The sequence below is a fragment of the Archocentrus centrarchus genome, chromosome 1 (genome assembly GCF_007364275.1).
Source record: "Archocentrus centrarchus isolate MPI-CPG fArcCen1 chromosome 1, fArcCen1, whole genome shotgun sequence".
Taxonomy (NCBI): domain Eukaryota; kingdom Metazoa; phylum Chordata; class Actinopteri; order Cichliformes; family Cichlidae; genus Archocentrus; species Archocentrus centrarchus.
In genome coordinates, this window is record NC_044346.1 from 15,612,849 (window position 1) to 15,627,036 (window position 14,188).

Consider the following 14,188-nt stretch of genomic DNA (forward strand, 5'->3'; position numbering starts at 1 on the left):
GGCAGCATCATAAGCAGAGAAGTCCAGCCCTTCACTCTCCCCAGTCACCTTCTCCAGCTCATCCGGGGGGCCGAGGTGTTCCCAGGCCAGCCGAGAGATATCATTTCTCCAGTGTGTCCTGGGCCTCCTCCCAGTAGGACATGCCCGGAACACTTTACTCAAGAGGCGAGAGGATAAAGAGCTGGCCCAGCTGCACTATAAACCGTGTGAGTAGACCACCGCTTTCCTCTCCTCAGTCACCTGACGGTTTGCCAGAATCGCTTAGGGGCCATCCAAAAGTCTTTTTCCATGGCCTCACCGAACTTCTCCCACACCCGAGTTTTTGCTTCGGCCACCACCCGAGCCGCGTTCCGCTTGGCCTGCTGACACCCGTCAGGTGCCTCAGGAGCCCCACAGGCCAACCAAAACCCAATAGGACTCCTTCTTCAGCTTCATGGCTCCCTTCACCTCCAGTGACCACCATCTGGTTAGAGGGTTACCACCACAACAGACAACAACCACCTTGTAGCCACAGCTCTGAGCAGCAGCCTCAGCAATGGAGGTGCAGAACATGGTCCACTTGGACTCAATGTCCTCAGCCTCCCTTGGAATGTCCTCAGCCTCCCTTGGAATGTTCTGCTGGAGGTGGGAGTTGAAGATCTTCCGGACTTGGGCCTCTGCCAGGCGTTCCCAGCGCATGCTCACAATACATTTAGGTGTGCCAGTTCTGTCCAGCATCCTCTGCTGCCACCTGATCCAACTCACCACCAGGTGGTGATCAGTTGACAGCTCAGCTCCTCTTTTCACCCAAGTGTCCAGAACATACAACCGCAGATCTGATGATACGATTACAAAATCGATCATCAACCAGCGACATAGGGTGCCCTGGTGCCACGTGCACTTATAGACATCCTTATGTTCAAACGTAGTGTTTGTTCTATGCAAATCAGTTTGTCCATAAGTCCAATAACAAGACACCATTTGGGTTCAGATCAGGAACGTGAGCGTTGAAGTCTCCCAGTAGGACGATGGAGTCACCAGATGGAGCAACCGCCCAGCAACTCCAAGAAGGCTGGGTACTCTGAACTGTCCTTTGGCACGTAAGCTAACAGGACCCATTCCCCAGCCAAAGGTGCAGGGAAGTACATTAGGGAAAAACTCCCAACGTACAGGCAGCAAGCCGAGGGGATACAAGAACATCCACCCTAGCTCGCTGCCTCTCACTCTGAGGGGAACTCCAGATTGGAACAGAGTTCAGCCCCTCTCTAGGAGACTGGTTCTAGAACCCAGGCCATGTGTTGAGGTGAACCCGACTATCTCTAGCTGGTCTCTCTCAACCTCACGCACTAGCTCAGGCTCCTTCCCCACCAGAGAGGTGACATTCCATGTCCCGATTGCTTGCCTCGATAGCCGGAGATTGATCCTCCAGGGCCTCCACCCTTGGCCACCACCTGACACACATTTCACTCACGCAAACATATATAGATACATAAATGTTGAGATATTCTGAAAGCACACTAAAGACACTGAGCTGTTTTTAAGTACCATGTAGTTGCTTTCAGGAAACCCAATCAAGCTCTGGAAATCAGAAGGTTCCAACTGCTTTAACGTGAGGCAGAACTTGGTGCAAACAAAATCCAGCATGAGTAACAAGTGGTGGAAAACATTAAGTACATTTACTTGAGTACTGTGGCTCCAAGAAGCTTTTACTCAAGTGACATCTTGAACTACTAAGAGTTTACAGAGATATAAGATACTAAGATCTGTTTCCCAAATATGATGCACTGATAAAGCCTCGAAACATTTGCAACCAGGCTGCAGGAAAACATGAGTCACGAACAAGCAAAAAACAAGAATTTTAATATTTTTATAGACTCATTTAAAAAAAACAAAAAACCTCTAACTTTTTGCAGTCTGTGTTTTTCCTTTTCTTCATCATTACCTGTTACAAACACTTTAAAATCACCCACACAATTCAGCAGGTTTCCAACATCATCGATATAAAAATGTGTTTAAAAAAAAAACAAAAACAGGTGGTAAACTAGATTAACTCTTGCTTGAACTACTCCGCAACACTTGCAGCATTAAAATGCTACTTAATGTGAATGTGCCACTAATTGTTTTTATCCTCTCAAAGCTCGTTTCATCTGGACTGCAGCAGCTGTGCAGCAGTAGGGGCAGTTTATAGTAGAGAAATGTAAATCAGCTCATATCACTGAACCTGTAGCTTAAAAGTGAGGCAGACATGTTCCCCAAGTCTCCAGTAGGCAGAAGACCCGTGATTTTAATTCCTTATGCCGTGTGTGTGTTTGTCCACAGCTGCGTGTGAAGTTCCACAAGCAGCAGGAGGAAATCAGGAGGCTGAGGGAGCTTCTCAACCAGCGGGACGTGCGCATCAAACAGCTGGAGCTGGAGATTAAGAACATCAAGAACTCCCAGAGTCAGAGCTCACTTTAAGACTTTCCTGACCTGCTGAGTCGCCCTCACCTTCTCACGGGAGACATGCATAGGTGTACCAACCTACTTAACCCCGTTTTTTAAAACCACCGCAGTCTTTGTAAGGTCCTGGCTCAGCGGTTTTCCTCTAATGAGCCCCACACGCTCACTGCACAGGGGCGATACAAGCCTCAATTTTGTGTTTTCGGTCTGTCATTTTGTCAACTCTACACAGGGTGCACGTATTCTTTGCTCATGTACATACTTTTAAAACTCTCTGCACCTTTTTAACCCCCCACCCCTCCCCATTTCTTTTGTACGCTTCACAGCTATGCAAGTTTATTGTAATTTTTAGCTTTTTTTTTTTTAATGGTCTTTGTAGATGACAGATAAAAGGATGTTTGCACCTGTGTCGACTGAATGATGTGGCTGTGCGTGCGTTGCTTGAAAGTCGCTGCAGGGAGCAGACGTCCCGTGAGATTGTAAGATGATGCTGCATTTATTTTCTATGCTTGGTGATTGTCCTCCACCCCCCCAAATATTCAGACTACTGTAAGTGGAGACGACTGTGTTTAAGTTCGACAGATGTAATATGTGTGCTTGAATGGGAGCGAGCTGAATGAATGACTGTGTCGTGATCCCAGCTGTGTTCAGCCGTTCCATCAAGCTGCATTTGTTTTTAATTTTTCTATTTTTTAATTGACTGGAAAGTTGGTGGAAATGATCCATTTTGCTGCAGTTAATGTGTAAGCCACCTCAGTAACTGATGCCATGTAGCATCTTGATTTTTTTTTTTTTTTTTTATATTTATTTTAAAATATGATCAGAGAAAATGCCATTTAATCAAGTACTTGAATTTGCTGTTGTAATTTTAGCAAATACAGCATGTAAAATGTTTTTAAAAGAACAGAACGCTGTTTGCTTTTTCCTACTGAAGGTTTCTGATCATATTTCATTCACTTGCAATCAGTTTTAAGGCAAAATGATATCTACTATTGTAAAGGACAGCAAAATTTTAAGGACCTCACAGCTCTGATATGGCTGTAATAACATTAATATGACAGCAGTCAGATATTTTAACCAGGCCATTTATTCCTTTTTTCTGCGTATATTAAATCAACAAGCAGGACTCTTTTATAGCAAAATTCAATTTTGACTCAATTCAATTTTATTTAGCGATAGTTCACAACAGCAGTCATCTTAAGACACTTTATATTGTATGGCAAAGACTCTAAAAGCATTATAGGTTTCTAACCTAGGGACTTAAATATGTACAAATCCAGTTCCTGAAAAGTCGTGATGCTGTGAAAAATGTAAATAAAAACAGATTGCAGTGATTTTCAAATCTCATAAACTGATATTTTGAGAAAATATTGAGAAATTTTGAGAAAAAGTACAATTTAAAAAGTGGGGAAAAAAGGTCATTTTGAATTTGATGGCAGCAACATGTCTCAAAGAGGCTGGGGCAGGGACATGTTTACCAATATGTAGCATTACCTTTTCTTTTAACAGCAGTCAGTAAACATCTGGGAACTGAGGAGAGCAGCTGCAGGACTTTTGGGAGAGAAATGTTGTCCCATTTGTGTCTGATTGAGGATTCTAGCTGCTCAGCAGTCCTGCGTCTGCTTTGGCGTATTTTTCATCTCATGATGCAGCAAATGTTGGTGAAAATTGGTGAAAGGTCTGGACTGCAGGCAGACCAGTTCAGCATCCTCCACTCTTCTACTATGAAGCCCTGCTGCTGTAATAGATGTAGTATGTGGTTTAGCATTGTCTTGCTGAAATATCCAAGGCCTTCCCTGAAGAAGATGTCTGGATGGGAGTATATGTTGATCTAACACTTGTATATAGCATTCAGCTTTGATGGTCACGTGATCGCATACGGCTTCTTCTTTGCAAGACAGAGCTTTAGCGTGCATTTGTGGAGAATGGTGAACTGTGTTCATGGACAGCTATACTGGAAGTGTTCCTGAGCCCATGCAGTGATTTACCATGACAGAATCGTGATTGTTTTTAATGCAGTGCTGCCTGGAAGCCCAAAGATCACAGGCAGCTAATATTGATTTTTGGCCTTGTCCCTTCTGAGAAACTCTCTAAGATGCTCTTTTTTATACACAATCATGTTATTGACCTGTTACCAATTAACCTAATTAATTGCTGTTTCTTTTTGGTACCATTTTTTCCCCCACCTTTTGTTCCCTTTGTCCCAACTTTTCAAGATATATCACTGCCATCAAATTCAAAATGACCTTTTTTTTTTTTTTTCTCCTTAAAATGATCAGTTTTCTTAGTTTAAAGATTTGATATGTTTTCTGTGTTCTATTATGAATAAAATATGGGTTTATGAGATTTACACATCATTAGATCTTGTCCTTCCTTTGCACAGCGTCCAAACTTTCGTGCAGTTGGGGTTGTATATATTTAAGTCAGGTTACAAACATACACGTACAAAACAGACTCCTGCAGTTTCTCATGTTTTTTTTTTTAATATGTCAGTATCACAGTATAAATATTTATTTTATATGGATTCTCCACATTTCAAGCAGATGAGGTTTATAACTAAGTTGACTAGACTGCCATGGACCTAAAGACAAATAGGAGGACATTTATCAGTGCTGTGTCACATTCATTTTGAACTGGGTGAATGTTCAGAGCATTTCTCAGATTTCTCAGCTGTCCTGCCACAAAAGCAAGAATAAATAAAGTCAGAGAACAAACAAACAAACAAAAAACAGTCATCAGCCAAATTGTTGCTCTGAACATTGGTATCCACCAAGAATTTCACAATCAGTGCATCCCTAAAGTGGACCTTGAGTGGGGATTGATTTGTGTGTGGCTGGTTTACAAGCCCAAGCTTGAATTGTTGAGCTCACTTTAAATATCTGCAGATATAAAAATGCTTTAATGTTTTAAAAGTAAAATGCTTGATTATTTTAGAATCGGTATAGAAATCCCAGTACACTTTCAGTTAAACCAGTGAAACCACTATGGGAAAATAAAGCCAAGAGAAAAGAGACATCCTGGCCCACGTCCGATTTATACACTCTGTGATTTTTTTATTTTGTTGTCTATTTTTAAAAGCTTAGTTTTAACAATAACAGGCATGTGACTGCGATGTGCATATCCTATTTTAGCTGAGCAGTTGACAAAATCCATCCTGATGATCTGCAGAAGTGTTTATTCCACCGGGGAGTGTTTGAATGGTGCTCATGGCTTCTGCCACTATGGTGCAGTCGGACCAGTTTCAAACATTTGTTGTTTTCTGGTGTGAGGGAGCTGATTTTTCCAGCTAACTAAAGAGAAACATTCTTAAGCAAACAATGTCACAATAAATACATAAATAGGCATAGATGCAGATATAAATGCCATTGAAGATATTAGACAACACAGCAGCAAATTATGATGATTTGCTTTGAGAAGTTGCTTTGAGTGGTCTGTAAGATTAGAAAAACAATATATAAATACCAGTCTAAAGCTAAATACTAAGAAAACCAGTCAGATATAGAGCCTGTGCTGATGCCACTGTGACATTCTAGATTTGGCAAGTTTCAGGTACAGCATAGAAACTGCCATGCCAACCCACACATACACATGCAGAAACGGTGGCTTCAATGCAATTGTAATGTCTGTGACCCCTTTGACCTTTGGCCAGTCAGTTCTAGCAAAGCTGCATCTCTGGCTGACTTTTGTCCAGGAGCAGCAATGCCTGACCAGTGTTTAACTTTACCAGAGGACCAGTCTCAGTGCATTCCTGTATTCCTGTAGCAATTCATCACTCAAGGGCTGACTTGAAATGCTGTTTGAATAAATTCTCAGCCTGAAATGCTGGATATCACCAGTTAAATAGCAACAGCAGCTGGCATTTTGAGTCAGCCTGTTTCTTTAGCACTCCTTTTATAGCAGCTGAACCATCAACAGCAAACTGCCTGCATACTGCTGAATGTGGCGGACCCTTTCATTAGCACAACAGACTCTTCCGGTACTTGGATACAATTATATTGCAAATGTGTACTTTTTAGGCTAACTGTAACATAATTACAGTTGAAAATGTTTGTTTTGTTTTTTGTTTTTTTTGTCAGTCTTGCACTTTCCCCCATAAAGTACCTATAAAGTTTTTTTATTTTCTAGTCACACCAAGTCAATCTGACCCAAAGTGCTTTCTAGACAAACATTTACACTCCAGGTCTCCAAAAACCCAATCTCAAAACACCAAACTCACACAGACAAACATGATTTAAAAATGAAACCAAGCAAAGTCATAAAAATTCTAGAAAATCATATGAAAACCCTTGGATGACATTTTCAAAAGAGTCAATAAAAATTAATAAAATCTGACAATAGAAAACTGTTGAAATAAAAGAGCAGGAATATATGCTCACAGTGTGAAGCACCACAGACTTGACTAAAAGCAAGTGAAAAGAGGCAGGTCTTTAGAGCTGATTTTTAAAGCGGCAGTTGTTGGACAGGTTTTTATATAGGATGACTGTTCCAGAGCCTGGGGGAAACAACAGGAAAGACCCACCTTTAACATTTAGGCAAGAAGGGGGCACTGAGTGAAGCTGTTGGGAGGATAACAGTGACAGGCAGGCAAAATGCAGAGTTAAAAGATCTGTAATGTATTGCTAAAATAAATAAATAAAAATAAAATTTTTAAAGTCAGGTTCATATTTCACAGGTGCCCAGTGCAGATGAACTAAAACAGAAGTGATGTGTTGTCTTTTCTTTGTACCAGTTAGTCTAGCAGATGAGTTTTAAATCATCTGTAATCAAGAAATAGTCAAATAGGACAATCCTGTATACAGAGAGTGACAATAGTCCAGCCGAGAAGTGATAAAGGCGTGGATAACTGTTTCTAAATGCTTTAGAGACAAAGCTACCTTTAATTTAGCACATCAGTAGTGCCTTCACAATACTAATTTCATTGTTAAAACTTAACTATCTACTAAACTAATTTATATGTGGATAAACGACCAAGTGGCATAGTTAGGATATTTGTGGAGCTTGGCCAGTTTTGTTGTCAATTAGTTGAAGGATGTTTTTTGCCATCCAGAATTTCAGATCATCCAAACAGTCAAAGAGGCTTTTCATGTTATAATCACTGTCAAGTATGGCAGGTAGATAAAACTGAGTGTCATCCACATAAGAGAGGTAGTGAATATTCTGCAATTGAAAGATAAAGCTGACAAAAGAGGACCTAAAATGGATCTATAAGTAATGCCACATTTAATGGAAGCTGGTGATCTGTCATACATACAGTGTTTGTGGTGGATACTCATATTTAATATGGCCAAAGTATCCACTATTGAGGTGAGTGTATGTACATGTAATCCCTATGAGCCAAAAGATCTCTAAATGTAAAGGTTCAGTTTATTTCTACTCTTTGATCTGCACAAATTCAATCAGAGCAAATTTCCAAAGTGTGATTACCAAAGATCCAGACAGAGTTTTAATTTATTTGAAAGCCTAACCCTGAAACCCTAAATGGAGAATTCAAAATTCTGTTTTATTTGTTATTATCTATTGTCCATCTGGTTCTTACTCAGAGTTTCTATCTGATTTCTCAGATTTTTAACTGATTTAGTGCTCAGTTCAGATAAAATAATTACAGTGGGTGATTTTAATATTCATGTAGATACTGAAAATGAGAGCCTCAACACTGCATTTAGTCTATTATTAGACTCAATTGGCTTCTTTCAAAATGTAAACAAGCCAACCCACCACTTTAATCACACTCTGGATCTTGTTCTGACATATTGAATAGAAACTGAACATTTAACTGTGTTCCCTGAAGAACCCTCTTCTGTCTGATCATTTCTTAATAATGTTTAAATTTACAATAATGGATTACACGGCAGTGGGGAATAAATATCATTACAGTAGAAGTCCTTCTGAAAGTGCTGTAACTAAGGATATAATTCCTCTACTATTATCTTCTTCAGTGTCATGTGCTAACACAATGCAAAACAGACACCTAAACTCTGTTCCTGCAGAGGTTGATTATCTTATTAGTGTTACATCCTCAGTGTATGACTTTGAATACTGTGGCTCCTCTGAAAAAGCCTCAAATCAGAAGTGAATTTCTTCACAAATAAAGGTTTAACCATTAGAGAAAAAAGTTATTCATAACCATCTCAAAGATGTATTTTTGTGTACAGCTACTTTCCGTACTACTGATATTTATTTAGACTTTCTCTCCGATTGATCTTTCTGAGTGAACTTCAGTAGTTACTTCCTCCAAGCCATCAGCATGTCTATTAGAACCCATTCCTACAAGACTGCTCAAAGAAATCCAACCATTAATCAATACTTTGATCTTAAATAGGATCAATTTGTCTCTATTAATGGACTATGTACCACAGGCCTTCAAGGTGGCAGTAATTAAACCATTACTTAAAAAGCCTTCACTTGACCCAGCTGTCTTAGCAAATTATAGGCCAATCTCCAACCTTCCTTTTATCTCAAAAATTCATGAAAGAGTAGTTGTAAAATAGCTAACTGTTCATCTCCAGAGGAATGGTTTATTTGAAGAGTTTCAGTCAACATTCAGAATTCAACAGAAACAGCATTAGTGAAGGTTACAAATGATCTTCTTATGGCCTCTGACAGTGGACTCATCTCTGTGCTTGTCCTGCTAGACCTCAGTGCAGCTTTTGATACTGTTGACCGTAATATTTTATTACAAAGTTTACAGCATGTTGTAGGCATTAAAGGTACTGTGCTGCAGTGGTTTGAGTAATAACTAATAGACTCCACACTAAGGTTAATTATGGAGTTCCACAGGGTTCTGTGCTGGGACCAATTCTATTTAACCTTTACAAGCATCCCCTAGGCAGTATTATTAGAAATATTGCATACATCTTCCTTGCTATGCAGATGACACCCAGCTTTATCTATCCATGAAGCAAGATGACACTCATCAATTAGTTAAACTGTAGGAATGTCTTAAAGACATAAAGGCCTGGATGACCTCTAATTTCCTGCTTCTAAATTCAGATAAAACTCAGCTTATTGGTCCTGCAAATCTAGAAACGTGGTGTCTAACCAGGTACTTAATCTGGATAGTATTACTTTGGCCTCCAGTAACACTGTGAGGAACCTTGGAGTCATTTTTGACCAGGATATGTCCTTCAATGCACACCTTAAACAAGTATGTAGGAATGCTTTTTTGCATTTGTGCATCTCTATCTCTAAAATTAGAAACATCCTTTCTCAGAGTGATGCTGAAAAACTGGTTCATACATTTATTACTTCTAGGCTGGACTACTGTAATTCTTTACTATAAAGTTGTCCTAAAAGCTCCTTGGAAAGCCTTCAGCTGATCCAGTCTGTTGCAGCTACAGTACTGACAGGGACTAGAAAGAGAGAGCATATGTCTCCCATATTGGCTTCTCTTCATTGTAGCTTCAGTAGCTGTTCTCTCCCCTCAGCCCCAACCGGTCATGGGAGATGGATGCCCCTCCCTGAGCCTGGCTCTGCCAGAGGTTTCGTCCTTTAAAAAAGGAGTTTTTCCTTCCCACTGTTGCCAAGTGCTTGCTCATAGGGGGTCATTTTGATTGTTGGGTTTTCTCTGTATTATTGTAGGGTCTTTAGCTTACAATATTAAGCACCTTGAGGCGACTGTTTGTTGTGATTTGGTGCTATATAAATAAAATTGAATTGAACTGATAATCCCAGGCACACAGCTCTGTCTGTGAATGCAGCAACCCCACCGTCTGCTTTTCAAACCCTTTTGTTTACGAGGGGCAGCCAATCAGAAGAAAGTTGGCTTGAAAGGAGGGGGAGGAGCTTGTTTCAGGAACTAAGAGGCTGCACCAAGACTGAGTATAAGAATTATTTTGAACTGTGTGTCATGAAGCTACTCTATTCCAATAATGAAAATACAGAGGTGGAAAAGAACATAGTGGGTCCCATTCAAGGCACATAGTGATGGGAATTCCAGCTCTTTTCAGAGAGCCGGCTCTTTAGGCTCGGCTCCCAAAGAAGAGCCGGCTCTTTCGGCTCCCAAATGGCTCCTTAGATTTTTTTTTTTTTAAAAAGTGTCAGATGAATTACTAATGTAAAAGCATACATTAGGCCTATATCAAACATTTCTTTATATACTCAACATATAATAGAGTGCTCCAAATACAAATTATAAAACAAAAGATTGGAAATCAGAAAAAACAAGGGCCTTTGAGGAGTTGATCCTGTTTCTCCTGCCTGATGACCTGCCCTGTTTTGTTCTTCTAATTACACTGAGGGATGAAAAATTCGTATACAGTATACCTATGTAGGTTGCTTGTGCAGCCTGCTCAATATTAAATTTTAAATTTGCAGTCTGCTCTCTATGAGAATAATCCTTTAACGCCAGGCGATCGCTGCTGAATCACGGGTTTCCTGACCTTACAAGCCGCGAAAAGCTGATTAAGATGTAGCCTCTCACCACAGAGTCAGCTGATCAAGGAACTTGATCAAGGAACTTGATCAGCTGGCTTTTCACCTTAACTCTGCGACATTCGTGCTATTGAAAAAATTCAAACGGTTCCTGAAAGCTCAGAAATTACACTTCACAGTCATGTAGTGGTATTACGGTATTTGTGACCGTAAGTCCGCAAATGCCGGCACTTTTGAAGTACGCTGTTTCTCATTCGACATGTTTGGAGGTATAAGGTTAAAATGTGTCCAGTCTTTGCTACGCTTTCCGTCACTCATTTTCCTCACCGTTCCTGCGTGTAGCCTCTATGTAACGCGCAACTTTCTCCAAGCGCATTTTGCAGAAGCCCCTCCCTCTCTGGTGTTTGTTTACTCACTGCGCAGTGTGGACCCTCCCCTCCTGCTCAGTGTAGACGATCATATGCTACCAGTCATCTTAACCAATCACGTGCGGCTTACACAAAAAAAAAAAAAAAAAAAAGGAAACGAAGGAAAAGAAAAAAGAAACGGCTCACTATCGGGAGCCGGCTCCCGTCGTTCACTTCAAAGAGCCGGCTCTTAGAGCCGGATCGTTCTCGACCGACCCATCACTAAAGGCACAATCAAGTGGCCATGTTGTTATAAATGTTCTGTTTCACGACATGTAAAATATCTAAGATTTCTGTCCATGTATTTTTGCACATAATTGCTCCATATTCAGAATGACATATTTGATATCTTCAAAAAACAATGGGACCACCAGTGGAATAAATAAAATCTGTATGTTGTGAGTATAATGGGTTCTGTGTACCCCCCTGGGTATATCCATTTATTCTGGCTAAATGGACTTGTGCACAGGTGGAAATAGGTACGTCGGTAAAATGAAACTTTAATAAGCAGTGAGAATGATGATATACACTCGCCAGCCTGATGAAGTTCAAACAGAGCATCAGAAAAGGTGTTTTAAGTAATGCTGAATGTGTCATGGTTGTTGGTGCCAGGCGGACTGGTCTACGTATTTCAGAAACTGCTGAGTTACTGGAATTTTTCTACACAACCATCTCTAGGATTTAGAGTTAATTGTCCAAAGAAGAGATGTTTCCATTGATTGGCACTTCTCTGGGAGAAAATACCTTGTTGATGCCAGAGGTTAGAGGAGAATGGCCAGACTGTTTCAAGCTGATAGGAGGGCAACTCAAATAACCACTTGTTATAACTGAGGTCTGCAGAAGAGCACCTCTCTGGTCTACAACAGCTGAAAACCCCACCAGGTGCCACTCCTGTCAGCTGAGAACAGAAAATGAGCCTACAATTCATGCAGGCACGCCAGTATTGGACAACAGAACTTTGGACTCTGATGAGTCTCGATTTCTCCTGTGACATTTGGATGGTGGGGTCAGAATTTGGCATAAATGTCATGAAAGCATGGATGCATCCTGGCTTGTGTCAACAGTTCAGGGTTGTGGTGTGTAAAGTTGTGGGGATATTGTCTTGCCACACTGTGGGGCCCTTAGTGCCAACAAAACATCATTTAAACACCTCAGTCTACCTGATTGTTGTTGCTGAGCATGTCCATCCCTTTATGACCACAGTGTATCTATCTTCTAATGGATGCTTCCAGCAAGATAACACGCCATGTCACAAATCTCAAATCATCTCAACCTGATTTCTTGAACATGACAATGAGTTCGCTTTACTCAAATGGCCTCAATGAATGAGCAGCTGACAAATCTGCAGCGACTTTGTGATGCTGTCATGTCAATATGGACCAAAATCTCAGAGGAATGTTTCCAGCACCTTGTTGAATCTCTGCCACAAAAGAATTAAGGCAGCTCTGAAGACAAAAGGGAGTCCAGCCTGGCACTAGCAAGGTATACCTAATAAAGTGTCCAGCAAGCATATGTGAAATGAGTGATTTTATCATGAGAAAAATATAGAATTAAGCATTTTAGAGCTTGGCCACTAGAGAACAAAAGTCACATAATCTTATTTTAAAATTTCTCTCCAGTTTATACCGCTAATTCAATACTTTAATTGGTGGAGAAATGATGTCTGGTTTAATTTGATTTCACACTGTGTGAAGCCACTGGGCCAACAAAATCAGAACCTCATTGCCAATTCTGATATCCTCTGCTTTTGTCTTGCCCTCAGTGGCTCACTCATGCAGGATATAATTTCAATATGCATGCATCATCCATTAGTATGAATAATTAACAAAAAGCTGTGTGGAGTGGAAAGGGATGTTGTTTCCACATAAATGTTTTTTCTTGCCATTTCCTCCAAGTTATCATCACATTGTTGTGGTACCATGATGACTATTATTGCTCTGCTGAAAATTGTAATAGTAAAACTCTGCAGATGATGATCGTTCTGTTGCTCTGTTATGAATGTGGCGTACACCAAGTCCTCAGGGGTGGGGGTGGGATGGGGGTGGGGGTGGGGGCTCAACAAGCCAAATGAAAGCAATATCAATCCCGAGACCTCTCAGCATTAAAGCATGCACACTCTAACAGTCTCTTACATTACACTGGAGCAATAATGCAGCTGCACACTCACTTGTAGCATTTGCTGTCTGATTTAATAAACTATGTCATTTATTGGTTGTTGCTGAGTTTGTATGAGCCTCACTGTGCCCGACTTACATGGATTTTTAATACAGTTATTCTCTTTAATTTGTCTTTTAAACTTATTTAGTAAAAATTTTAAAATAATTTAACATCTGATTGTAAAGTACATGTACACATTAATATTTGAGTAAAGTTTTCTATTTTTCTTTCTTTATTCCTTCTTTTGTTACAAAAACAGCACCGCTTCCTTGGTTCAGAACTAACTGCTTGGAGTCTGAAGCTGCAGCATGTGGAAACAAACATTTTTCATCTGTACATGATTGTCTGGGTGACTTTTCTTTTTTTAAAGGCAGCCTGGAGAAGATCAGCAGCCATAAACCCTTTAAAAAAGATTATCATTTCTCCACAATAGAATAATGCAGTTTAGTTGTCGTTTCTGGGCTTAATATTAAGAATAAAGGTGTTACAGACCAGTGGGCTCTGTCCTGAGGTTGCATTGTGGTTTTTCTAGAGTGAAAAATGACTTCACTTAGTTACAGAACATACCAAACACTACAAACTACAAGCTTGTGAGGGGCTTATTTTTTTCTTATCTATATTAATACAATACTTAAGCACCCATGTGTGCATTTAAAGACAAGGAAATTTTTAGCTCTGCACAATTACAGTGTGAGTGATGAGAAACAAAATCTTCAGACTTCATCTGGTTAAGTCCAGCTGAAGCAAGTACGAGGCTGAATAAGTCAAAGTGGGTATTTTCTCAAGTTAGCCTTTTTTTTTTTAGCTCTGGATTTTCTGTGTATTTCATCTCTCAG

General features: G+C 40.2%; 1 protein-coding gene across 4 annotated transcripts in view; it reads left to right on the forward strand.

The window, feature by feature from the left end:
* coro2aa (coronin 2Aa) overlaps positions 1-5,413 on the forward strand; it is a 51,405-nt gene extending 45,992 nt beyond the window's left edge. For all 4 annotated transcript variants that reach the window (XM_030735851.1, XM_030735875.1, XM_030735860.1 and 1 more), the window contains one exon: positions 2,299-5,413. In XM_030735851.1, coding sequence (XP_030591711.1) covers positions 2,299-2,436 — 138 coding nt within the window. In that variant the 3' untranslated portion in view covers positions 2,437-5,413. The remainder of the gene's footprint in view (positions 1-2,298) is intronic.
* Positions 5,414-14,188: the final 8,775 nt, after the last annotated feature.